This window comes from Rhinatrema bivittatum, chromosome 6, assembly GCF_901001135.1.
Source record: "Rhinatrema bivittatum chromosome 6, aRhiBiv1.1, whole genome shotgun sequence".
Lineage (NCBI taxonomy): Eukaryota > Metazoa > Chordata > Amphibia > Gymnophiona > Rhinatrematidae > Rhinatrema > Rhinatrema bivittatum.
In genome coordinates this window covers 296797150-296819912 of record NC_042620.1, presented here as the reverse complement: position 1 = coordinate 296819912, position 22763 = coordinate 296797150, and the positions used below count along the sequence as shown (strand labels likewise).

Genomic DNA, 22763 nt, shown 5'->3' with positions numbered 1-22763 from the left:
TCGGTTCTCACCCGGACTGCTCAGGCCCCGTGTCCCTCCCTCTCACATCCCATCCTGCCCCTCTCGGTTCTCACCCGGACTGCTCAGGCCCCGTGTCCCTCCCTCTCACATCCCATCCTGCCCCTCTCGGTTCTCATCCAGACTGCTCAGGCCCCCGTGTCCCTCCCTCTCACATCCCATCCTGCCCCTCTCGGTTCTCACCCGGACTGCTCAGGCCCCCTGTCCCTCCCTCTCCCATCCCCTCCTGCCCCTCTCGGTTCTCACCCGGACTGCTCAGGCCCCGTTGTCCCTCCCTCTCACATCCCATCCTGCCCCTCTCGGTTTCTCACCCGGACTGCTCAGGCCCCGTGTCCCTCCCTCTCACATCCCATCCTGCCCCTCTCGGTTCTCACCCGGACTGCTCAGGCCCCGTGTCCCTCCCTCTCACATCCCCATCCTGCCCCTCTCGGTTCTCACCCGGACTGCTCAGGCCCCGTGTCCCTCCCTCTCACATCCCATCCTGCCCCTCTCGGTTCTCACCCGGACTGCTCAGGCCCCGTGTCCCTCCCTCTCACATCCCATCCTGCCCCTCTCGGTTCTCACCCGGACTGCTCAGGCCCCGTGTCCCTCCCTCTCACATCCCATCCTGCCCCTCTCGGTTCTCACCCGGACTGCTCAGGCCCCGTGTCCCTCCCTCTCACATCCCATCCTGCCCCTCTCGGTTCTCACCCGGACTGCTCAGGCCCCGTGTCCCTCCCTCTCACATCCCATCCTGCCCCCCTCGGTTCTCACCCGGACTGCTCAGGCCCCGTGTCCCTCCCTCTCACATCCCATCCTGCCCCTCTCGGTTCTCATCCAGACTGCTCAGGCCCCGTGTCCCTCCCTCTCACATCCCATCCTGCCCCTCTCGGTTCTCACCCGGACTGCTCAGGCCCCGTGTCCCTCCCTCTCACATCCCATCCTGCCCCGGCCCCGTGTCCCTCCCCGTCCCTGGCGATTACCTGGGCTGCACAGGTCCACAAAGTACTTCACAGCAATTCTTCATAAAGTTCCCATGGCTGTAGGGATTCTGCACCCGGTTCTTACCCGTCCAGGAGCCCTTAATCTGAGAAGGAAGGGGAGAGTAAGAAAGTTACGCCAAATTTAAAAAACACAAAATGCACCCGATGCCTCAAGCTGCTCCCCTCCGGTTCCTCCCTCACACAGGGAGAACACCGCATCTGCCCGAGCTCAGAGCAGAGTTCTGGTTCGTCATCACACTCTGCACTTCCTGCCCTACAGCTCAGGGGAGTAGTCACTGGGGCAGATTTTAAAAGCCCTACGTGCGCCAAGCCATAGGTCCGGCGATGCGCGCAAGCCCCGGGACCAGTGTGTGTCCCAGGGCGGGACAGAGGCCTCCGGCACAGCGGCCGTGCCAGGGGATCGGGCACCAGCACGCACAACCTACGCCTGCCCAGAAGCAGGCGCAACTTCCAAAATAAAGGTTAAGGGGGGGATGGAAGAAAAGTTCCCTCCGATTTTGGAGTGGCCTCAGAGGGAACAGGGAAAGCCATCGGGGCTCTCCTAGGGCTCGGCTCGCGCAAGGTGCACAAGTGTGCACCCCCTTGCACGCACCGACCCGGGATTTTATAAAATGTGCGCGGCTGTAGATTTGTGCGCACCGGGTTGCGCGCACAAATCTACACCTGCACATAGGTACTAAAATCTGGCCCACTATGTTTAGAAGGCCTCACCCTGTAGTAGCTCAGGAAGGGAGATGGAACGGAAATAAAGAGGCATTTTTCCTTTTAAAGAAGACCTGACAAAAACGAGGTTTCCAAAGCATTCAGGTCAAAACTGCAAATCTGCCAAGCGCAGGTTGCCTGTAGTATGGGTAAGAAGCTTTAGCCCAGATAGAGGGAGGGATAGTACCACCATGGGGGTCCTTCTCGTTAAATTAACAGCAGCCATGACTTTTCCTAAAACGGCTTTAGAATCCACCACCCTGGCGACTGTTCACCCTCACCATTTTCAGGGCTGTCCTACTCTCTTTAAAAATAAATAAATAAGTGTGATTCGTGCTGTAAGCAAAAGGACACAGATGCTTTAGACAGTGGATATAGCTCACAATTTGTTCCAAGGCTTAAAAAAAATAATAAAATAAAATAATAATAATAATAATTTAATGCTAGGAAAGGGGCGGCAACAGCAGCCGCCTAGACAAGAAACTGCCTGTATTCTGTGAGGGCTGCACTCAGAGGGAGAGCAAGCTTGAGAGAAAGAAAGCAAGATGTGCTTCCCGGAGCTTCCGAGTCTTGTCCTCTGTTGCTACTGCCCACCTCTGCAAAAACATCCTGCAGGAAAATGGTGTCTATTAGCAACCCACTATACACTGCGCTCTGAAGAATCAATAACTATTCACAGCCAAAGCAAGTCAAACCCAGCTCCGGGCTCCTGGGCAGAGGAGGAAACATTGCTAAGACAAGGAGCAGCAAGCAATCCTTCCATACCAGAGGAAGAGAGGTCCAGCAGCAACAGAGACAGTGCAGAGCTCGGCAAAAGTGTAGGGGGTGGGTGAGTGCGGTTGAAGGAAGAAGAGAAGCACCTCAAAGCGACCTGAAATACACACTACGATGCAAGATACTGCTCTGTGCACACTTAAATTACATACTTAGGCCACACTACCAATGCTGATTGTGTGTGTAGTGCTCCAAGACATATGCAGTGCTGTACAGATACGCATAAGAGATAGTCCCTTCCCCCCTACATCTTAAAATCTAGTTAAAGCAGACAAGCCAAGTAAGTGGGAAGAAACGCAGAAACAATTTAAAGCCTCCTGACGGTTCAGAGACAGCACTGTGCACTGCCATGCAGGGCCCCAGTCCAATCCCAGAATCTGATCATCTGCTTCCCAAAAATCGGATGGGGAGGCTGCGGACAGCTGTCATATTCCTTGCTCAAGGGTGACACCTAGTGGACGGGCTCAGGGTCTGTAACTGCAGGGTTCCGGAAGGAGCCCTGCGGCATGGCCTCTGACCTCTGGCCCAGGACCATTGCTGCAATGACCAGACCAAGTAATTTGGAAGGGGTGGGGTGGGGAAGATCCCTGGGTAGTTGTCAATGAAGGCTCGTGGTGCCAGATCCCAGCCTTGGTTCAGATTGAAGCAGGAGGAAACGGGGGGTGAATAGGTGGAGTTTAACAAGGCAATGGATCTTTAACTGGGTAAAACTGCAAGAAATCAGGAGGCCTCTATTCAGACTCAACCTGGATAGCAAAGTTAGCCAAATAAACTTATCCATCTACTTTGGAGGCATATTCAACAGTGCAGCCAGACTACTGAACATAGCCGGCTCTCTTAAGTAGTTAGCAGCTAACTTTAGGACAGCTCTTTGACTCAGACTCAGGAAGCTAAGTCATCTGGCTAACTCTTGAGTATTGGAGTTAGCAGAGTTCCTTACCTGTAGCAGGTATTCTCCTACTACAGCAAGATGTTAGTCCTCACACATGGGTGACATTGACAGCATGGAAAACATGTCAAAGTTTCTGGAACTTTGAGCATGCCCAGCATGCCCTATTCCATGCGTCCACGCGGGATCCCTCTTCAGTCTCGTAACATAGAATTACAATAAAAATTAAAACAAAAAAAGGAGAAACCCAACTCTGTGGGGTGGCGGTTGGGTTTCGTGAGGACCAACATCCTGCTGTCCTAGGAGAACACTGGTTACAGGAAAGCAATTCTGCTTTCTCCTAGGACTAGCAGGATGGTAGTCCTCACCCATGGGTGAATCCCTAGCTACAGGCTGCTCCCCAAACCAAAAGGAGACCAACATGCACAACAACCACATCTCACTGTGCTGTTGGTAACAGAGGGGGAGACAGCCTGAACCCAAAGCAGCGAGAGTTGGGTTCTACATCTCAAAGAGATTCTGAAAGAAGACTGGCCGAACCTATCATCACGTCAGCCATCCCTAGCCAAACAGTAGTGAGATGTGAATGTGTGGAGAGAACGCCACTTTACAGCCCTGCAGATCTCCATGAGAACTGCTTGCAAGTAGAGCCATGGCAACATCGATGGCCCAACAGAATGAGCCTCGACATGATCCCTGACAGGACCCCCAAGATGCAGTCCCGCCTGGGCATAACAGAAGGAGATGCAATCTGCTAGCCAATTGAATAGTGTCTGTTTGGCAATGGCAACTCCCAACCTATTCTTGTCAAAAGAAAAAAAGTTGGGTGGACTGTCTATGGGCTTCTGTCTGCTCCAGATAGAAGGCTAAGGCTCGCTTGCAGCCAAACTGTGTTTGTTCGCCTTGGTGCGAATGTGGCCTGGGAAAGAATGTTGGCAGGACGATTGACTGGTTAAGATAGAAATCCATCGCCACCTTAGGCAGGAATGTAGCAGCATGTGTACTCAAGACCACCCTATCATAATAAAACTTGGTATAAGGTGGATACGTCAGTAAGGCCTGGAGCTTGCTGAGCCTGTGTGCTGAAAAAAAAAAAAAAAATGACCTTCCAGGTCAGGTACTTCAGGTCACAGGCGCACAGCGGCTCAAAAGGAGCTTTCATCAGCAGAGCTAGCACCATGTCGAGGTCCCAAGATACAGTGGGAGGCTTCAATTGAAGCAGGCTCCGCATAAACGCATACAAACTATAGGCTGTATAGAGATGGGTGTACCATCTATACCTTTGGTGGCATACGCTAATTGCACAGAGATGAACTCTAATGGAGTTGGTCTTCAAACCAGCCTCCAATTGGAGTAGAAGGTAGTCAAGCAGTTTTTGCGTAGGGTACGAGAACGAATCTAGCGCCTTCTGCTCACACCACACAGAAAACCTCCTCCACTTCAAGTCCGTAGACTTTTATGTGAAAGGCTTTCTGGAAGCCACCAGAACCAGACACACATCCTCAGAAAGATCAAGCAGCTGCAGAATTAACCTCTCAACATCCAGGCTGTAAGCGCCAGAGCTTGGAGGTTAGGATACCACAGCCTATCCTGATCCTGCGTGATGAGATCTGGGGAAGTCCCCAGACTGATTGGTCTCCGGATGGACAATACCTGAAGGAGTGGAAACCAAATCTGTCTCTGCCAATGAGGAGCTATGGAGGATCATAGTCCCTCGGTCCTCACAAAGCTTCAAGAGTCTTTGTGATTAGAGGAATTAGAGGATACGTGTACAGAGGACCCCTTCCCCAATGTCGGGCAAAGGCATCTGAGGCTGGTTTGCCATCTGACCTGTACAGGGAACAGAACTTAGTCACCTTCCTGTTGCAGGGGGACACGAACAAGTCCACATTCAGGCTTCCCCAGAAACAGAAGATCTGATTCGCTATCCCCTGGTCCAGAGACCACTCGTGAAGTCTGAAGGCATGACTCAGTCTGTCTGCTATCACATTCTCTGTTCCAGCCAGTTACATTGCCCCGAATACCATCCCCTGGGACAGGGCCCAGGACCAGATCTGGACCGCTTCCTGGCACAGGAGGTACGACCCTGTGCCTCCCTGCTTGACGACATACCATATCACAGCTTGGCTATCTGTTTGTATCAGGACAATTTTGCTGGCAGCCTCTCTCTGAAAGTCCATAGCGCGTACCTGATTGCCCAGAGCTCCAGGAAGTTGATCTGACACCGTGCTTCCTGGGCAGACCATAAGCCCTGGATGTGGAGCTACCCACCCCAGGGTGGACACATCCATGGTAAGGCCAATTTGGGTAGGGGGATTTTGAAAAGAGATATTCCCCATTCCATATTCGAGAGAGCCTGCCACCAGGACAAAGAGACCCGGAGTGACTGATGCGAGCCTAGAGACTGCTTGGCCTGGTGCCACTGCAACCTCAGGTTCCATTTGGCTCTGCACATGTGTAAACGTGCCAAGGGAATAACATGGACAGTTGTGGCTATGTGGCTCAACAGCCTCAACATGTGCCGAAATGAAACCTGTTGGCTGTGTTGAATCACCAATGCTATGGACGCCAAAGTGACCACCCTGGAGGGTGGCAGGAAGGCTCTTGCCTGAGCCATGTCTAACAGGGCTAATATGAAGTCCAAATCGAGGTGATGGGCCAAGATGGGACTTTGGGTAGTTGATGATGAACCCTAGTGACTCCAACACCCGAATGATCAAGCCCAAAAACTGATCGTTCCCTGAGAAATGTTTTGACCAGCCAATCATCCAAGTATGGGAAAATATGCACTCCCAGTCTGTGGAGGTGCGCCCCCACCACAGCCAGACATTTTGGGAAGACATGTGGAGCTGCAGCTAACCCAAACAGCAACACTGTACTGGAAGTGCTGTTTTCCCATCACAAATCTGAGATACTTCCGGTGACCTGGGAAGATATCGATGTGCGTATATGCATCCTTTAAGAATCGAGGGAGCATAGCCAGTCCTCTTTTTGCAGGAGGGGAATCAGGGTGCCCAGGGAAGCCATCTTGAACTTTTCTTTTTTGAGAAACCTGTTCAAGGCCCTTAGGTCTAGGATGGGATGGAGTCTTCCTGTTCTCTTTGTAATCAGGAAGTACCAGGAATAGAATCCCTGCCCTCTTTGCCTTGGTGGGACAGGCTCGACCACTCTGGCCATTGAGAGGGTGAAGAGCTCCCAAAACAGTACTTCCTGATAGGCTATTAGCCCCCAAAACAGGCAAGGGGGGCAATTTGGTGGGACACCCAATAGGTTTGATTGGTACCCTTGACGGATGATAGACAGAACCCATTGGTCTGAAGTTATATTTGGCCACCGATCCGCAAAGAGCTGTAGCCCCAGTGTCTTGGATACAGGGGGCTGGCTTATGCTCCCTATGATCAAAACCCTGTCCCAGGATTTGGCTAGGGAGCTGCCTGGGCCTTGGGAGCTATCTGTTACCTGGGACGGTCATGAGCTCTGTGAATGGGGGTGAGGGGCCGGAGGATAGTACTTGCAGACCTCCTGGCTGAGGTGGGTGGGCCTGAACTGCTGGCAGAGAGCTGCTAGAGGGTCTCGAGGTAATCCCACACTTGGGCCACTGTGTCCCTCACCTTGTCTCTGAAGAGATTCTCTCCTGTGCACGGGAGGTCTTTCCTGTGCCTCCGGTCGGAGATCAGAGGCCCACAGCCATGCCATTCTGAGGGCGTTGATTCCCACTGCAGGGACTCTCGCTGCCGTCTCAAAAACACTGTAGGTTGAACGAATCTCGTGTTTTCCCCATTCCAGGCCTGACGCACCAGCGATAAGAATGGGTCTCTTGCTGCTGAGGCAGCTGCTTGGCCCCCTCCTACACCTGCTTTCAGAGGTTGCGCGAGTATTGGCTCATCTAGAGCTGGTAAGAGGCAATGAGAATGAACCCTTGGAACACTTTCCTCCCAAGAGCATCCATAGCTCTATGATCCTTGCCCGGGGGGCACCAAAGCATGGGTCCGAGAGCGCTTGGCCTTCTTGAGAGCAGATTCGACCATTACCGATTAGTGTCACAGCTGATGCTTCTCGAATTTGGTAGCTTGCTGAAGTAAATCCCATCCAAGTTCCTACTGATGGGTGGTACTATGAGGGGGTGCTCCCACAGCAGCAACTCCTTAAAGATCTTGTGCACCAGGACCACCATGATCTCTTTAGGAGCTTCCATAACTGGAGGATTTCCAGCATCTTGTGCCTGGCATCCTCCTCAGTCATTAACTGAAATGAGATGGCCTCCGCCATCACCCATACAAAGCCTGCAAAGGTCAAGGCCTCTAGAGGAGACCTCCTTCACTCACCTGGAAGAAACAGTTCTGAAGAGAGAGACCCTCAGAATAGGATGCTGCAGTATCATCCCCCCAGGGGTCATATGGGGCCACATCCTCACTGTAGTACACAGGGGGATGGGGCACTGGGTGCTTGGCCTTTGTCCAGAGGCAAGGGCATCGTTAGCAACAGTGCCGGCCCTGGCAAAGCTGGATGGGGAGCTACAGGGTTGATGTCCCTGCTGGCCTTGATGGAGCTTCCTCCTCCTTGGAACCGGCAATGAGCACCGTATTGGTCAGGGGAAGCGTCGGTGCCCCACTGGGCATTGACGGCCTCCTGGAAACCGGGGCCAACTGGGTCAATAACACACCAATAAGCAGGTTGAACTGTTCCAGCAGGGCGAGTGCTAGCATCTGCATCATCAGTGCCACTGGTTCGATGCCCTGCAACGCCTGCTGCACCACCACCTGGACTCTGTGCTCCAGCTCCTCCTCGAAAGTTGCAGATAACAAAACTAACTGGGAGGCAGGAGGGATGGCCAAATCTTCCTCAGATCCCCAAGGTGGATCGGCGACTGGCATAATCGCAGACTCCCGGCATCAGTGGAGGATGGGTACTCCTCGCCGCGAGGTCGTTTCGGGGGCATCAAGGCATGAGCCGGTGCCTTCCCGAGCCCGGAACCGTGCAAAGGTAACTGGTGCCAATGGCTTCCCTTGGTCTTTCCCAGTGCTGAGGTCGATGACAATGAACCCAGATGTCTTCAACCTGAAAGAGACCAACAGAAGCCGATCCCCAGTTCCCCTATCTGCCGATGGCGTCAACGGAACAGACGGCCCCACCGATGCCAATGGCTCAGTGTTCATCGGGGCAGATGCCACCAATGGCAATGTCGATGGCTCAGACTTCCTCAACCCGAAGAGTTGTCAAGTGGAGCGCGACATCCCTTATGGGTCATCCAGGCACACATGCGGCAACCCCAGATGGCATGCGATGCCCCCAGGCAGGAGACACAAACACACCTCGAGGGGGTCCATGAAGGACTGGAAAAAGTTTCCAAAGGCAATTTCTTAATGAAAAGTCATGAATTCACTCTACTGCGAGGCAAAAGCTCCAAGAAACTTTGACATAAGTTTTCTGTGCCGGGCTCCATCCGATGATGTCACTCGTGTGAGGACTACATCCTGCTTGTCTTAGGAGAAAGCCAGTTAACTTAGCCAGCTAACTCAACTCTCCCAGTTACACCCCTGGTGGCCCCTAACTTATCTGGCTAAGTTCTAGCCACCTAACTTATTAGCAGGCTATAATTTATCCGACTAAAGGCTGAATATAGCCAGGTAAGTCAGATTAAATGGCTTTTTAATATGGACATCCAGAGCTTTGCCCCACAAATATAAGAAAAGGAGGAAATGGCCAGAGGAGGCTGGAAGGAAGTGTTTTCTCCTTCCCTCCAGTCAGGCTTTTTAGGCAGATATCTGAATAAACTAAAAAGAGAGATTTTTAAGCGCAAAGATTAGACAAGAATGAAAAAACAGTACAAAACCATAGCAGCCATCAGACATTAGTAACTCTGGCCTACAGAAGCAAATCCACAGCTCTCGTGCTAAACTTTCAAAAGGGAAACTTTGATAAAATGAGAAAAACAGAAAAAAAACTGAAAGGAGCAGCTAAAAAGGTCAAAAGTGTGGAAGAGGCGTGGTCATTGTTAAAAAAAAAAAAAAAAAAAAAAAAAAATACCATCCTAGAAGCACAGTCCAGATGTATTCCACACATTAAGAAAGGAGGAAGGAAGGCAAAACGATTACCGGCATGGTTAAAAGGGGAGGTGAAAGAGGCTATTTTAGCCAAAAGATCTTCATTCAAAAACTGGAAGAAGGATCCAACAGAAGAAAATAGGATAAAGCATAAGTGTTGGCAAGTTAAATGTAAGACATTGATAAGACAGGCTAAGAGAGAATTTGAAAAGAAGTTGGCCGTAGAAGCAAAAAGTCACAGTAAAAACTTTTTTTAAATATATCCAAAGCAGAAAGCCTGTGAGGGAGTCAATTGGACCGTTAGATGATTGAGAGGTTAAAGGGGGACTTAGAGAAGATAAGGCCATCGGGAAAGATTAAATGATTTCTTTGCTTCGGTGTTTACTGAAGAGGATGTTGGGGAGATACCCGTACCGAAGAAGGTTTTCAAGGGTAATGATTCAGATGGACTGAACCAAATCACGGTGAACCTAGAAGATGTGGTAGGCCTGATTGACAAATTGAAGAGTAGTAAATCACCTGGAACGGATGGTATACATCCCAGAGTTCTGAAGGAACTAAAAAATAAAATTTCAGACTATTAGTAAAAATTTGTAACCTATCATTAAAATCATCCATTGTACCTGAAGACTGGAGGGTGGCTAACGTAACCCCAAATATTTAAAAATTGCTCCAGGGGCGATCCGGGAAACTACAGACCGGTTAGTCTGACTTCAGTGCCAGGACAAATAGTGGAAAGTGTTCTAAACATCAAAATCACAGAACATATAGAAAGACACGGTTTAATGGAACAAAGTCAGCATGGCTTTACCCAGGGCAAGTCTTGTCTCACAAATCTGCTTCACTTTTTTGAAGGAGTTAATAAACATGTAGATAAAGGTGATCCAGCAGATGTAGAGAATTTGGATTTTCAGAAGGCGTTTGACAAAGTTCCTCATGAGAGGCTTCTAGGAAAAGTAGAGAGTCATGGGATAGGTGGCGATGTCCTTTCGTGGATTGCAAACTGGCTAAAAGATAGGAAACAGAGAGTAGGATTAAATGGACAATTTTCTCAGTGGAAGGGAATGGGCAGTGGAGTGCCTCAGGGATCTGTATTGGGACCCTTACTTTTCAATATATTTATAAATGATCTGGAAAGAAATACAATAAGTGAGCTAATCAAATTTGAGATGATAAAATAGTTCAGAGTAGTTAAATCACAAGCAGATTGTGATAAATTGCATGAAGACCTTATGAGACTGAAAAATTGGTCATCCAAATGGCAGATGATATTTAATATGGATAAGTGCAAGGTGATGCATATAGGAAAAAATAACCCATGCTATAGTTACACAAGGTTAGGTTCCATATTAGAGGTACCACCCAAGAAAGATCTAGGCATCATAGTGGATAACACATTGAATTCATCGGTTCAGTGTGCTGCAGCAGTCAAAAAAGCAAACAGAATGTTGGGAATTATTAGAAAGGGAATGGTGAATAAAACGGAAAATGTCATAATGCCTCTGTATCGCTCCATGGTGAGACCGCACCTTGAATACTGTGTACAATTCTGGTCACCACATCTCAAAAAAGATATATAGTTGCGATGGAGAAGGTACAGAGAAGGGCGACCAAAATGATAAAGGGGATGGAACAGCTCCCGTATGAGCAAAGACTAAAGAGGTTAGGGCTGTTCAGCTTGGAGAAGAGACGGCTGAGGGGGGATATGATAGAGGTGTTTAAAATCATGAAAGGTCTAGAATGGGTAAATGTGAATCTTATCTACTCTTTCAGATAATAGAAAGACTAGGGGGCACTCCATGAAGTTAGCATGGGGCACATTTAAAACTAATCGGAGAAAGTTCTTTTTCACTCAACACAATTAAACTCTGGAATTTGTTGCCAGAGGATGTGGTTAGTGCAGTTAATGTAGCTCTGTTTAAAAAAGGTTTGGATAAGTTCTTGGACGAGAAGTCCATTACCTGCTATTAATCAAGTTGACTTAGAAAATAGCCACTGCTATTACTAGCAACAGTAGCATGGGATATACTTAGTTTTTGGGTACTTGCCAGGTTCTTGTGGCCTGGATTGGCCACTATTGGAAACAGGATGCTGGGCTTGATGGACCCTTGGTCTGACCCAGTATGGCATGTTCTTATGCCTGAGAACACCAAAAACACATCCAGAAATGTAGACGATTTACTTACATCTTCGTTGGTCGTCTGGTTCATCGACACTAGGAAAGTATGAAATCCAGTTAGGCCCACGACAGACCAGAGGGTAAAGAAACAGATGAAGACCTCCAGCACCGTAAAACACTGGTTAAGGAGTCAAAACTCTTTCCAGCCCTCTGCGGCAAGCAGACCATAGATTTAGGAGCAGTTCTGCAACACAGCAGGACCCTAGAGTTTGGCCATATGAAGAAACCATGCAATCAAGTCACAAGGTGGAGTCGGGGAAGTGCACAAAAAGTCCCAAAAACGAAAGCAGGTAACACTGCAGTGCCAAAGTTGCAAGGCTAACGGGGACAGTGGATTCACTTAGTCCCCGGCCTTTTACTACAAGGAGCAATGTAGCTTTGTACAGCAGAACGCATGGCTCCCCCCATCCAGAAATTCTAAGAGAACCTCCCTTAAAACCAAGGCATCTACAGTTCTTCCCAGTCGCCTGGATCGCAGGAAAAGGATATGTTCCAGGAGTTTCTTTCAACGTGTTCAGGAAACCAACTTTCAGGGAATCTATGAGACAGATCAAGAGGAAAAAGGTCATCCTGCCAGAATTACCCTGCACCGTCCCATGCCCCCCAATCCCACCCTCCCTAAGCATCAGAAACGGAGGAGGAGGACTATAAAGAGCAGCCAACTTACTCAGAGAGATGTAGACGATGTTGAAGGTGAAGATGTAGATGGTGAGGAGGGAGAGGGAGAGGATGAAGAGGTAGAAGTAGCGGTAATTCCTCTTTCCAACACAGTTCCCCACCCATGGACAGTGATGGTCAAAGCGCTCTGCGGGAGGAAGAAGAAAGCAAGCACATCCCAAAGTGACTTCATCTCGGCAACCCTGAATCCACGCACCGCCAATCCTAGCATTCCTCAGTCAGTGCCACACCTCCGCTTGTCATGAACCGGAGCTCCCATCACGAACCCACCATCCTCAGTCACAGTGGTGACCACCCCCCCCCCCCAGAGCTCCTATAACCAAACTCAAACAGCAAGCTGAAGGCACACTGGGCATCCCACCTCCCTAAACCCAGATCTGCTATTATTAACCCGTCACTCACTACTCTGTGACCTAGGGGAAAAAAAACCCAGCACCTTACCACTGATCCCCCCCTCCCCCAGTCCTTCATCCCGAGAGCCCAGCAGCATCACTCACCCACGCAGTTATCACAGATGCTGCAGTGGGAGGCCCGTGGGGGACGGAAGATTTTGCACGTGTAACAATACTTCAGCTTCACAATCTGGTTGTTGATCTGGACATTTTTAATACGGGGGGGAGGGCGCTGGCCCTGTGGCACATTTCCATTGGCTGCCTCTGGAAAAAAAAAAAAAAAAAAAAGCTAATCAAAGAAAAAAAAAAACCAAAAAACTTGATACTCAAGAGGCAAGGGGAAACCATGGAGAAAGCACCAATCATCTATCAGACCTTCAGGCAAGGGCACAGGGTAGGAAAATCCCTGCAGAAAACAATACAAACCTACCAGCAGCTCCCGTTGCCAGGCTGCTGAGGAGAGGCTTTATCAAAAGGCATCAGGCCCAGGCTCAAAGTCCACTCTGCACAGCAGAGATAAGCCAGGGAGCTCAGTGGCAGGTATGCTGATGCCGAAAACAAGCCCTCAGACCTTTCAAGCAGGGCAGGATGGGCCTAGGGCTAGTTCATGAGAACTAAGCAGTATCTGCACCCCGTGGCTAAACCTGGAGCACAGCAGCAACTGGGGTCCCCTCCTCACCCAGTCAGCTGGAGAGGCAGATCCAGTCCTGGTTTTGCTAAGGTGCATGCTGGGTGATGTGGTCCTGATTGCCTTAAGAAAAAGTAGAACTAATACTCCATGCATGCAAACGGGTAAAATCCAGGTCTGAGTCAACACCTTCATGTTGAACCGGGCGAGGAGGCAATTCCCACCGCATAGACAGTGCCGGAGCCATACCCCGACAAAGGACTGAACAGTTCCTGCAGCTACAGAATTAAGGACACCGCTCCTTTACACTATTGTACAGAAATACACCTAGAAAAAACAACCAAAACCCAAAAAGGGCACTGGCCATTTCTGTTTCTTTGCAAAAATCAAAGAGAAATGTCTCTAAATAATGTAAATTACTAGTGGGCTGTGACTCTGCCTTGAAACAACCACATCTTCATCTCAGAGCTTGGTCTCTGCTCTGCCTCAACATTCAGCTGTCAGTCCCTCTTCTAGGGGCCGACCTACAAAAGGCACATTGAGTATAGGGCAGCTTTTCATTCCCATTTCAGTATGGGTATTTTGGCACATTACAATATTGGAGTTATCGGGATTTCGCTGCTGAAAAAGCACACGGTAAAGCAGAATATTTAAAAACGCACGCTAGGATTGGCGCTGGAACATGTAAATTGCAGGGTAACGAGCTTCCTAGCGTGTGTCTCTTTTTACCACTGGAAATTTAACTCCTGCTCAAATGCAGACATTAAACTTCCCGCGTTAGAGAACTGGTACCCAGGTCTATTGAACACAATTTTCCTCAGCGGGCAGAACCTCCTCCCACCCAAAGTAAAAAAAAAAAATAGCCAGGTCAGAACAGACTGGGGTGAACCCCCTCCTTCCCACAGTCCAAAATTCGCTGGGCCAAGCTGTCAGACCACCTCTCTCCCAACCACCATCTTTATAAAATTAAAATAGCTACAAGCCCTCAAATTGGGCTGCCTAAATTTTAAACCTCCCCCAGGGAGCCTCAGCCCTAGGAGAAGCCATTACCTCCTCAGCAAGGCTGCTGTCCATGCCGGCACAGCTCACAGCTGTTCACGCATATAATAAATTTATTCACACCTTCACAAGCTGCTGATTGGTCCTTTCACTGACAGTTGTCAGCAAGCCAGTGACAGAGTGAATAAATTAATACTATCAGGCCAATTCAGTAAAGTGCGTGGGGGAGCGGGCGCTCCGAGGCGAGCGCCCGCTCTCCTGGGCGCGTGATTCAGTATTCAAATGAGGGCCCGCGCTAATAAGGAGGCGCTAGCGCCTCCTTATTGGCAGAAGCGGTGGCTGTCAGCGGGTTTGACAGCCGGCGCTTAATTTTAACGGCGTCGGTTGTCAAACCCGCCGACAGCCACGGGTTTGGAAAACGGACAACGGCAAAATTGAGTGTCTGTTTTCCAACCTGCGGGCAGTTTTGTTTGTTTTTTTTAATTTTTGGGGCCTCCGACTTAATATCGCTATGATATTAAGTTGGAGGTGGACAGAAAAGCAGTTTTTTCTGCTTTTCTGTACACACTTGCCTGGTGCCAGCAGGAGTTAATTTCTGAGAGTAAAATGCATGGTTTGGCCGCACATTTTACTTTCTGTATTGAGCGTGACTTAACTAATAGGCTCATCAACATGCATTTGAATGTGATGCGCGCTATTAGTTTCGGGTAGAGGTTGGTCGTGCGTTTTCCACGCACTATTACTCCTTATTGTATATGGGGTAATAATAGCGCGTCGAAAACATGCGTCCAAACTGTGCGCTCGGCCTGAGCGCACCATACTGAATTGGCCTGTATGTTCGGGTACAGCCATTGACAGCAGGCCCACTGAGGAGGTAAGGTCTTCTCTGAGGGGGTTTCGAATGTAGGTAGCCCAATTGAGGGCTTTCAGCTACTTTTGTTTTTGGAAGGGGGTGGGAGGAGTGGGTTTGGCCCACTCAGCCTGGCTAAATTTTTGAATGTGGGAGGGAGGGTTTTCAGCCCAACCCAGTCTGGCCATTATTTGAACCTGGGTGGGTCGGTGAGCAAGGAGGTTCAGCCCACTGGGTCACAATTTTTCGCTTGGGTGGAGGGTTTTTTGTTTTGTTTTTTTTAAAGCACAGGTTTTCTCTTACTGGCATGCAAAATGGCAGAAGTGTGTAAAAAAGCCCCCTGCCCCCCCCCCCCCCCACCCCCATTTAGCATGATTTTTTTTTGTTTTACTTTTGATCAAATTTGCATGTCCTTAGCTTCCTGCATCGCTGCCTGTTTTTACCTCATGTGTTAAGTAAAACCTGTGCTAAGGTTTAACTCCGGTTTTAGCAGGTGTTTTATTGGATTGGTCCCACACGGTTTAGCAAAGTTAACAGCTTTCCCATTCAATTGGCAGAGATTCTCTCCAGCTTGGGATGGCTTTCCCTGAAAAGCCTGCATCTCATTACCGAGGCGTCTGATGTCACACCCACCTCACCACATTCCAACCAATCAAATTAGTCTTCTTTCAGCTACCTTCAAACTGTAACATTTCCTTAAAAAAAACTTCAGCCTTCCTTTCATTTTTCTTTAACTTATATTAAAAGTTAATAAAATATAGTATTAGGTTTTTTTAAATTATAAAGATCAGACTTTTGGTCTCTTTCATCTAAATTTAAACATATTCCAAGTTAATATAATAATAATGGTATTTCCCTACTTAAAGCAACAGCATCGATTCAGTTCCATAAAATATCACCTGGGACTGACTGCATCTAGTCTTAGTCCAACATCTCTCTTCTTTTGTCCCCTCATAGTTGCCTTTTGTTTTTTTTAAACAGGTCATTAAAATAAAAAGGTGTTAATCTGTTTGTGTGTCAGCCTCCTTTCTCCCAGGCCAAATCCAGCAGCTTATGCTTAACATGACACCCACCTAGGGTTCCCATGATGACGACCGCACAGCAGCACCCTCCCCCCCAGTCACCCAGCTAAACCTACCCTCAGGAAACCATCAGCAACGCAACATGAATCGGAATGGGGGAAGAAAAAGGGGAACCTTAAAATTATTATTTTCTTTCACTGCCAAATGAATTACCTGCTACTAAATGCACTAGGCCTGTATCTTATGTGTGTATCTGTACAGTGCTGCATACCTTTAGTAGTGCTATAAGTAGTATTCATTTTAAACATGCAAAGTTCTGAGCTGTTGAAAAGGATGAGCAAAAATGGCAGGATGTCAGGCACAGGGGGCACCAGGGTGCCAGTGCACCATGCCGCTGCCTCTGCAGCAGCTTTTTGATTTTTTTTTTTTTTGGGCTCCCGCGCAGTCGCATCAAAGAATGACCCAGGTGATGGGCCTGGCCGAGTCCACGGCTGCTCGGGCAATCCCAGGCCAGTTGGCACGCAGCAGGGCTGTTTCATGGCCCTCCCCGTCTCCTTCCACCCGCTCGCCAAAGCGGCAAAGGCTGTGGAGAAGCAGTCCTCCAGAGGCGAAGCTGTGTCAGAGGCTCGCTGAAATCCTTGCCAGGGGCCACGTGCCAAAGCATGAGCAAGAGGGGTGGAAAAAGATCCTGACCCTCTTCTAAGCTTAAACCAAGCTTTTTTTTTTTTTTTTTTTTATTCTTTCCTACTAATGTCCCCATCTAAATGAAGCCTTTAATAACCTGGAGCAGTGTTTCCCCACCTTTTCAAGCCCGAAGTACACCTACATTAACAAAACGGTGTGCGGCGCACCAACCTCCATGGAGAGGAGAGGTCTCTGATAGCCAAAGGAAGAGCTAGGAAAGTACTGAAAGCCCAACCAGTCTCTCTTCCAAATTTTTAAAACAAAGGAAGAGAGGGGAACGAAAAACACATAGGAGCCTGTGACAATGGACCAGCTCCTTCTGCCAGTGCAGGAGAAGGGAGAACTCAGCGTGATGCAGTCAGCCAGCTCGGTGATTACCTTGACTGCCAGAGTCCCTCCAGTCTGCTCCTCATTTCACTCAGCCTGGGGATAAGATAGGAGACAGAAGGACTCAAAGGAGGGGGGAAAGAGGAGGAGGGTCTGTGTTGCAATCTAGTGCTAGGCACTACAGGGCCCAGCTCTTCATGCCCTGCATGCTGCAAGTTAATTACCGCCCTTGGGAGCTCATGCTGTAGCTAGGAAGAAGAGAGACGCAGGATTACACATGTTCTCAGAAAGGAGCACCTGCGTGTTTCAGAGCCCCTGTGGGGGGGGGGGGGGGGTCTCTTGCTGCTGCTGCAAGGTGCTAAGAGCACAGCCCAGAGGCTGCTCTGGATCCGAGCACCAGATGGTGGGGACATTTTCCTCTGCAGGCACACTGATGCATGGGCCACTGCTTCAGAAACGCTGACCGGGAGAGGGAGGGAAGGAAGGAAGAGAAAAAAAAAAAGACGTTGCTCTAAATTCATCGCCACAATTTGGCTCTGCTCTCCTAATTTAACCCCTTTTCGTGGTGCCCTTTTATTTGTAAGCTTGGCTGAAAATGGTTTAGGATTCTTCTTGTTTTTACATTAGCCAATTACCAGCAAGGGTCATTTTTCCCTGCGAGTACACTTCATTATTTATTTTTAAAGGGCCTTCTTCCATTCTGCCTTGGAGAATAATCCGTAGCAAGCGCCATGCCCTTGCTTGGGAGGGTGCGTTATGCAGGATTTTACATACAGGCCGCAGGCTCCTTCGATTCCAAGCAGCAGCACTTTAATCTTCTGGCTTGCACAGTTACTGAAAAACATCCAGCAGCCCAGCTAACCCTTTCCTGCCTCCTAGCCCTTCCCCAGAGCAGGGGATGGATTACGCTGGCTATCCTGGCAACAAAGGTCTCACTGGCCAGGATTTCATCTGAGCACAACAGTGAGGTGCACAGGATGCCGATCATCAGCCTGCACAGCTCCAGCCTTCAGTCCCAGGGCCAGCACATGACTGACGTGTAGCCCTGAATTTTCACAAAGACACATTTTATTCTGGGGCCCTTTTAGTGGTTTAAAGCTTAAAAGCTGCTTGTGTGTCAACACAGCTAACACTTGAAACACCAACCCTGGGCATATCTCCATGGAAGCAATACACTGATCTCCAGAAAGCAGGAACAAATATAAACTCAAGAGTGCACACAGGGAAGGAGATGGTTATTGATTTATTTGTTTAAAAAACAAAAAAAACACACACCACAATAAAGAATATTTGTTGCCATTCATATCTGGAAGCTCTCTGGATTTGCCCAGAAGTCCCAGGAAACGTGCATCAGGGATAACACTAAAAAAAAAAAATCTGCAGGTTTCTCGGTTTACTGCTCCTGCCACTCCCCTTCAGTAAGGCTGCAGGTAGGAGAGAAGTAAGCCTGGAGCACAGGCACTGCAACTGGGTTTCCAGGACTCGGGAGTCAGCCGAGGGTACAGGAAGGGTGCACAAGTTTGTGAGCTGCGACGATAATGGGCTAGTAAGAAGGCGTGCGCTGGGGTCAGCGAGAGAGATGAATGGATGAGGGTCAAAGGGGGTAGACTCAGGAGTAATGTAAGGAAATATTTCTTTACAGAGAGGGTGGTGGATGTGTGGAATGGCCTCCCCATGGAGGAGGTGATGATAGGAAATTTGGCTCTTACCTGCTAATTTTCGTTCCTGTAATACTACAGATCGATCCAGACCAGTCTGTTATTCATGCCTCCCAGCAGATGGAATCAGAGAACAAAAAACATTGAGGCATTGCTACTTAACTGAGTGCAATACTCACCTGCAGGACCTCAGTATTGCCCTGTACCCAAGCCAAGATACTTTAGAAACTCCTCCACACAGACATAGGAAACTAAAGGGTGGATACCCCTGAGCTATAAAACCTTGTTCCTCAAGAACCAAACAAGACAAAGAAGTGAATTCCGTAACTGCCCTCTAAGAAAAATTCTTTATTAAAACAGAAAATTTCTGTACTAAGCAGCAAAACTGGGCAGAAAAAAAATCAGTCTTTCGGAATCAAACGGGAGGGGCCTCTGGACTGATCTATGGAATTACAGGAATGAAACGTAGAAGGCAAGAACCAGCTTTCCTTTCCTGAACATACCCAGATCAGTCCAGACCAGCGGGATGTACCCAAGTACCCCTAAACCGGGTGGGGTCCCCGAAAGACCCGCGCGCAGGACACTCTCCCCCAAGGACGGCTCATCCTGCGCCCTGACATCCAGACGATAATGCCTGTTAAAGGTATGAATTGAGGACCACACTGCTGTCCTACAAATCTCCTGTGGCGACAGAAGTTGACTCTTAGCCCAGGAAGCAGCCTGCACCCTAACGGAATGCACCCGCAAACAAAAAACAGGAATTTGTCGTCCCTTAGAAATGTAAGCCGAACAAATGGACTCCCTAAGCCATCGAGATATGGTAGCCTTAAGAGGCTTTGTCCCCTTTCTTCAGTCCGCTGAAGAGGACAAACAGATGATCTGAGTGATGAAAGACATTATTAACCTCCAAATATCGAAGTGGTGTCTGCTGCACATTCAGAAGATGTAATTCTCTATGCGGAGGAGAATCTTTCAACCACTCTGGAAAACCCAGAAGATCTACCATCTGATTAACATGAAAGGCAGACACCACCTTAGGAACAAAAGGAAGGTACTGTTTTCAGAGAGAGATACTATTCCCGGAAAACCACAAAAACGGATCCCTACACGACAGAGCCTGAAAATACGAAATCCTTCAAGCTGAACAAATAGCTACCAAAATGACCGCTTTCAGAATCAAAATTTTCAGGGCAGCCCTTCTACAGGGTTCAAAAGGGGGGTCTGCAAATGACACGAAGAACTAGGTTGAGACTCCAATCCGGGCAGAACTTTTGCACCAGAGGACATAACAGCTCAGCTCCTTTGAGGAACCTTACCAAATCTGGATGAACACAGAGTCCTACCCTGAAATCTGCCTCTAGGCACACCCAAGGCAGCCACCTGCACACGAAGCAAGTTGTAAGCCAATCCCTTGGACAACCCCTGCTGCAGGAAATCCAGCACATGCGACACCTCCACCGCCAGAGGATCTAGATGATGCTGAAGACACAAAAAACTTTAAAAGTTTCCAGACCCTAATATATACCATAGAGGTCACCAGTCTTCTGGATTGAAGAGTGGAGATACTTTGATTGAAGGGTTTTCCAAACAGGTTATCAGTCTCTCAAAAGCCAAGCTGCGAGACAAAAGCAATCCTCCTGATCTGAAAATATGGGACCCTGATGCAACAGGTCTGGAAGATGAGTCAGACAGAGATCTTCCACCACAAGGAGCACCAGATCTGCAAGCCACGGTCCCAGGATGTGATTCTATGCGCCTGAGGACCCCACCTATGAGGGGCCAAGGAGGAAAGACGTACAAAAGAATTCCCATCTGCCAAGGACACACCAGAGCATAGAGGCCCACTGAACAGAGTTCCTTTCAGCAACTGAAGACTCTTAGTCTTGGAGTTGAGCCACATTGCCAGAAGATCCAATTGGGGAGCACCCCACCTCACACAGATGAGATTCCTCACCTCCGGCAACAACTCCCACTCCCCAGGATCCAATTGCTGCCTGCTAAGTAAGTCCACCTGCACGTTGTCTACTCCCGCTACATGCGATGTGGCTAGGCCTTTGAGATGATGCTCCATCCAGGCAAATCTCCTGGCCTCCAACTCCACTGCATGACCGTTCATGCCGCCCTGCCAATTGATGTATGCCACAGCCATCACGTTGTCACTTGAACCATGTGACCCCAGACCAGGGGCAGAAAAACCTCCAGGGCTCGACAGACCACCCTCGTCTCGAGATGACTGATGGACCAGAACTTCTCCTCTGGTTGCCACAGAACTTGCGCCTACCAGCCCAAGCACACTGCTCCCCAGCCAGAGAGGCTTGTGTCCATGGAGACCACCACCCAGTCCGGAGGCTCCAGATCCATTCCCTTCTCTAAACTGGATTGAGACAGCCAACATGAAAGACTGGACCTGGACTCCCAAAGCAGAAGCAAGGAAAGATGAAATTCCTCCGAGCAGGGACTCCACTTGGACAACAGCGCACATTGCAGTGGTCTCATGTGCGTGAATGCCCAAGTCCAATGTGGATGCCATGGACCCCAGGACCTGTAAATAATCCCATATTTTGGGTACCTCCAAACAAAGAAGATGCTGAGTGTCGAAGTGGGCCCCTAAAGAAACCAGCGACTGAGTCAGCACTGACTGACTCTTGTTCACATTGATAACCCAACCGAGAGTCTGTAAGGTAGACATCACTCTTTGGATGGACTTCTCACATTCCTCCCTGGACTTCACTTGAACCAACCAATCGTCCAGAAACGGGTGGAACAAAATTCCCTCCCGGCAAAGAGCCACAGCCACCACCATTACCTTGGTGAATGTGTGGGGTGCCGTTGCCAAGCCGAACAGGAGAGCTCTGAACTGAAAATGTTGACTCAACACTTTGAAGCGAAGAAACTTCTGATGTTCCTGCCGAATGGGGATATGCAGGTACGCTTCTGTCAGGTCTAGGGAGATGGGAAATTCTCCTTTGCGAACTCCTGCCATCATGGTGTGCAGTGTCTCCATGCGAAAGCGTGGAACCCAAAGGAACAGATTCACCTTCTGCAAAGCAAGAATGGGCCGAAAGGAGCCCTCCTTTTTCGGCATCACAAAGTAAACGTAATACCTTCCCTACCCTGCTCCTCCAGAGGGCCGGGAATAATAGCCTTTAGGGTGAGCAGCCTTTGCAATGTCCCCAACACTGCCTCCTGCCTGACGTGAGAGACTACATGGGACTCCAAAAGGCCACCAGAGGTGGGCACAGAAAATTTAGAGCGTAGCCCTCTCGTATCACCTCCAGCACACAACAGTCCAAGGTAATTTTTCCCACTCCTCCTAGAAGCTGGACAATCTGCCTCCTTCAGAGGAGAGACCACTGGCTTCATTAGGCTGATTTTCTGCTCCCAGTGCCCTGCCCGACACAGTCTCTGCTTGCAGGTGCAGTTCTACCATCTGCTGGAGTCAGAGAAATACTGAGGTCCTGCAGGTGGCACTCTCAGTTATGTAGCAGTGCCTCAAAGTTTTGTTCTCTGACTCCATCTGCTGGAAGGGGATTAATAACCCACTGGTCTGGACTGATCTGGGTATGTTCAGGAACAGGACAGAATGTGAATTCAAGAAAGCTTGGGATAAGCACAGAGGATCTCCAAGGGATTGGTAAACCTTGCAAAGCAGAGCAGTTGATGTGGATGGGCAGATGGGATAGGTCTTCACGATACGCATTACTCCTTCCTTTTACTTCCCACCCCACTCGCTAATCAACAGTGATGGCAGAGTGGCCACAACTAAAAAGGTGCACATCTTTTATGCTGAAAATAAAATATCAGGCCAAAAGGAGGATGAAGTGAATAAGCACGGGAGGGCAGGCTGGCAAACAGAAATCTCTGCTATTCTAAGCAGCAGAAGAGGGTGAAAGTGGGCACATGAGGGCCAGGCCTCCTCTGAGCTGCAGAATGCAT

At 49.1% G+C, this 22763-nt stretch overlaps 1 protein-coding gene across 4 annotated transcripts in view; it reads right to left on the bottom strand.

The window, feature by feature from the left end:
* ZDHHC9 (zinc finger DHHC-type containing 9) overlaps positions 1-22763 on the bottom strand; it is a 54663-nt gene that overhangs the window by 8977 nt on the left and 22923 nt on the right. For all 4 annotated transcript variants that reach the window (XM_029607415.1, XM_029607413.1, XM_029607414.1 and 1 more), the window contains exons 4-8: positions 12765-12923; positions 12257-12394; positions 12079-12127; positions 11597-11699; positions 981-1084 (exon numbers count right to left, since the gene is read on the bottom strand). In XM_029607415.1, the coding sequence (XP_029463275.1) occupies positions 981-1084; positions 11597-11699; positions 12079-12127; positions 12257-12394; positions 12765-12923 (553 nt within the window). The remainder of the gene's footprint in view (positions 1-980; positions 1085-11596; positions 11700-12078; positions 12128-12256; positions 12395-12764; positions 12924-22763) is intronic.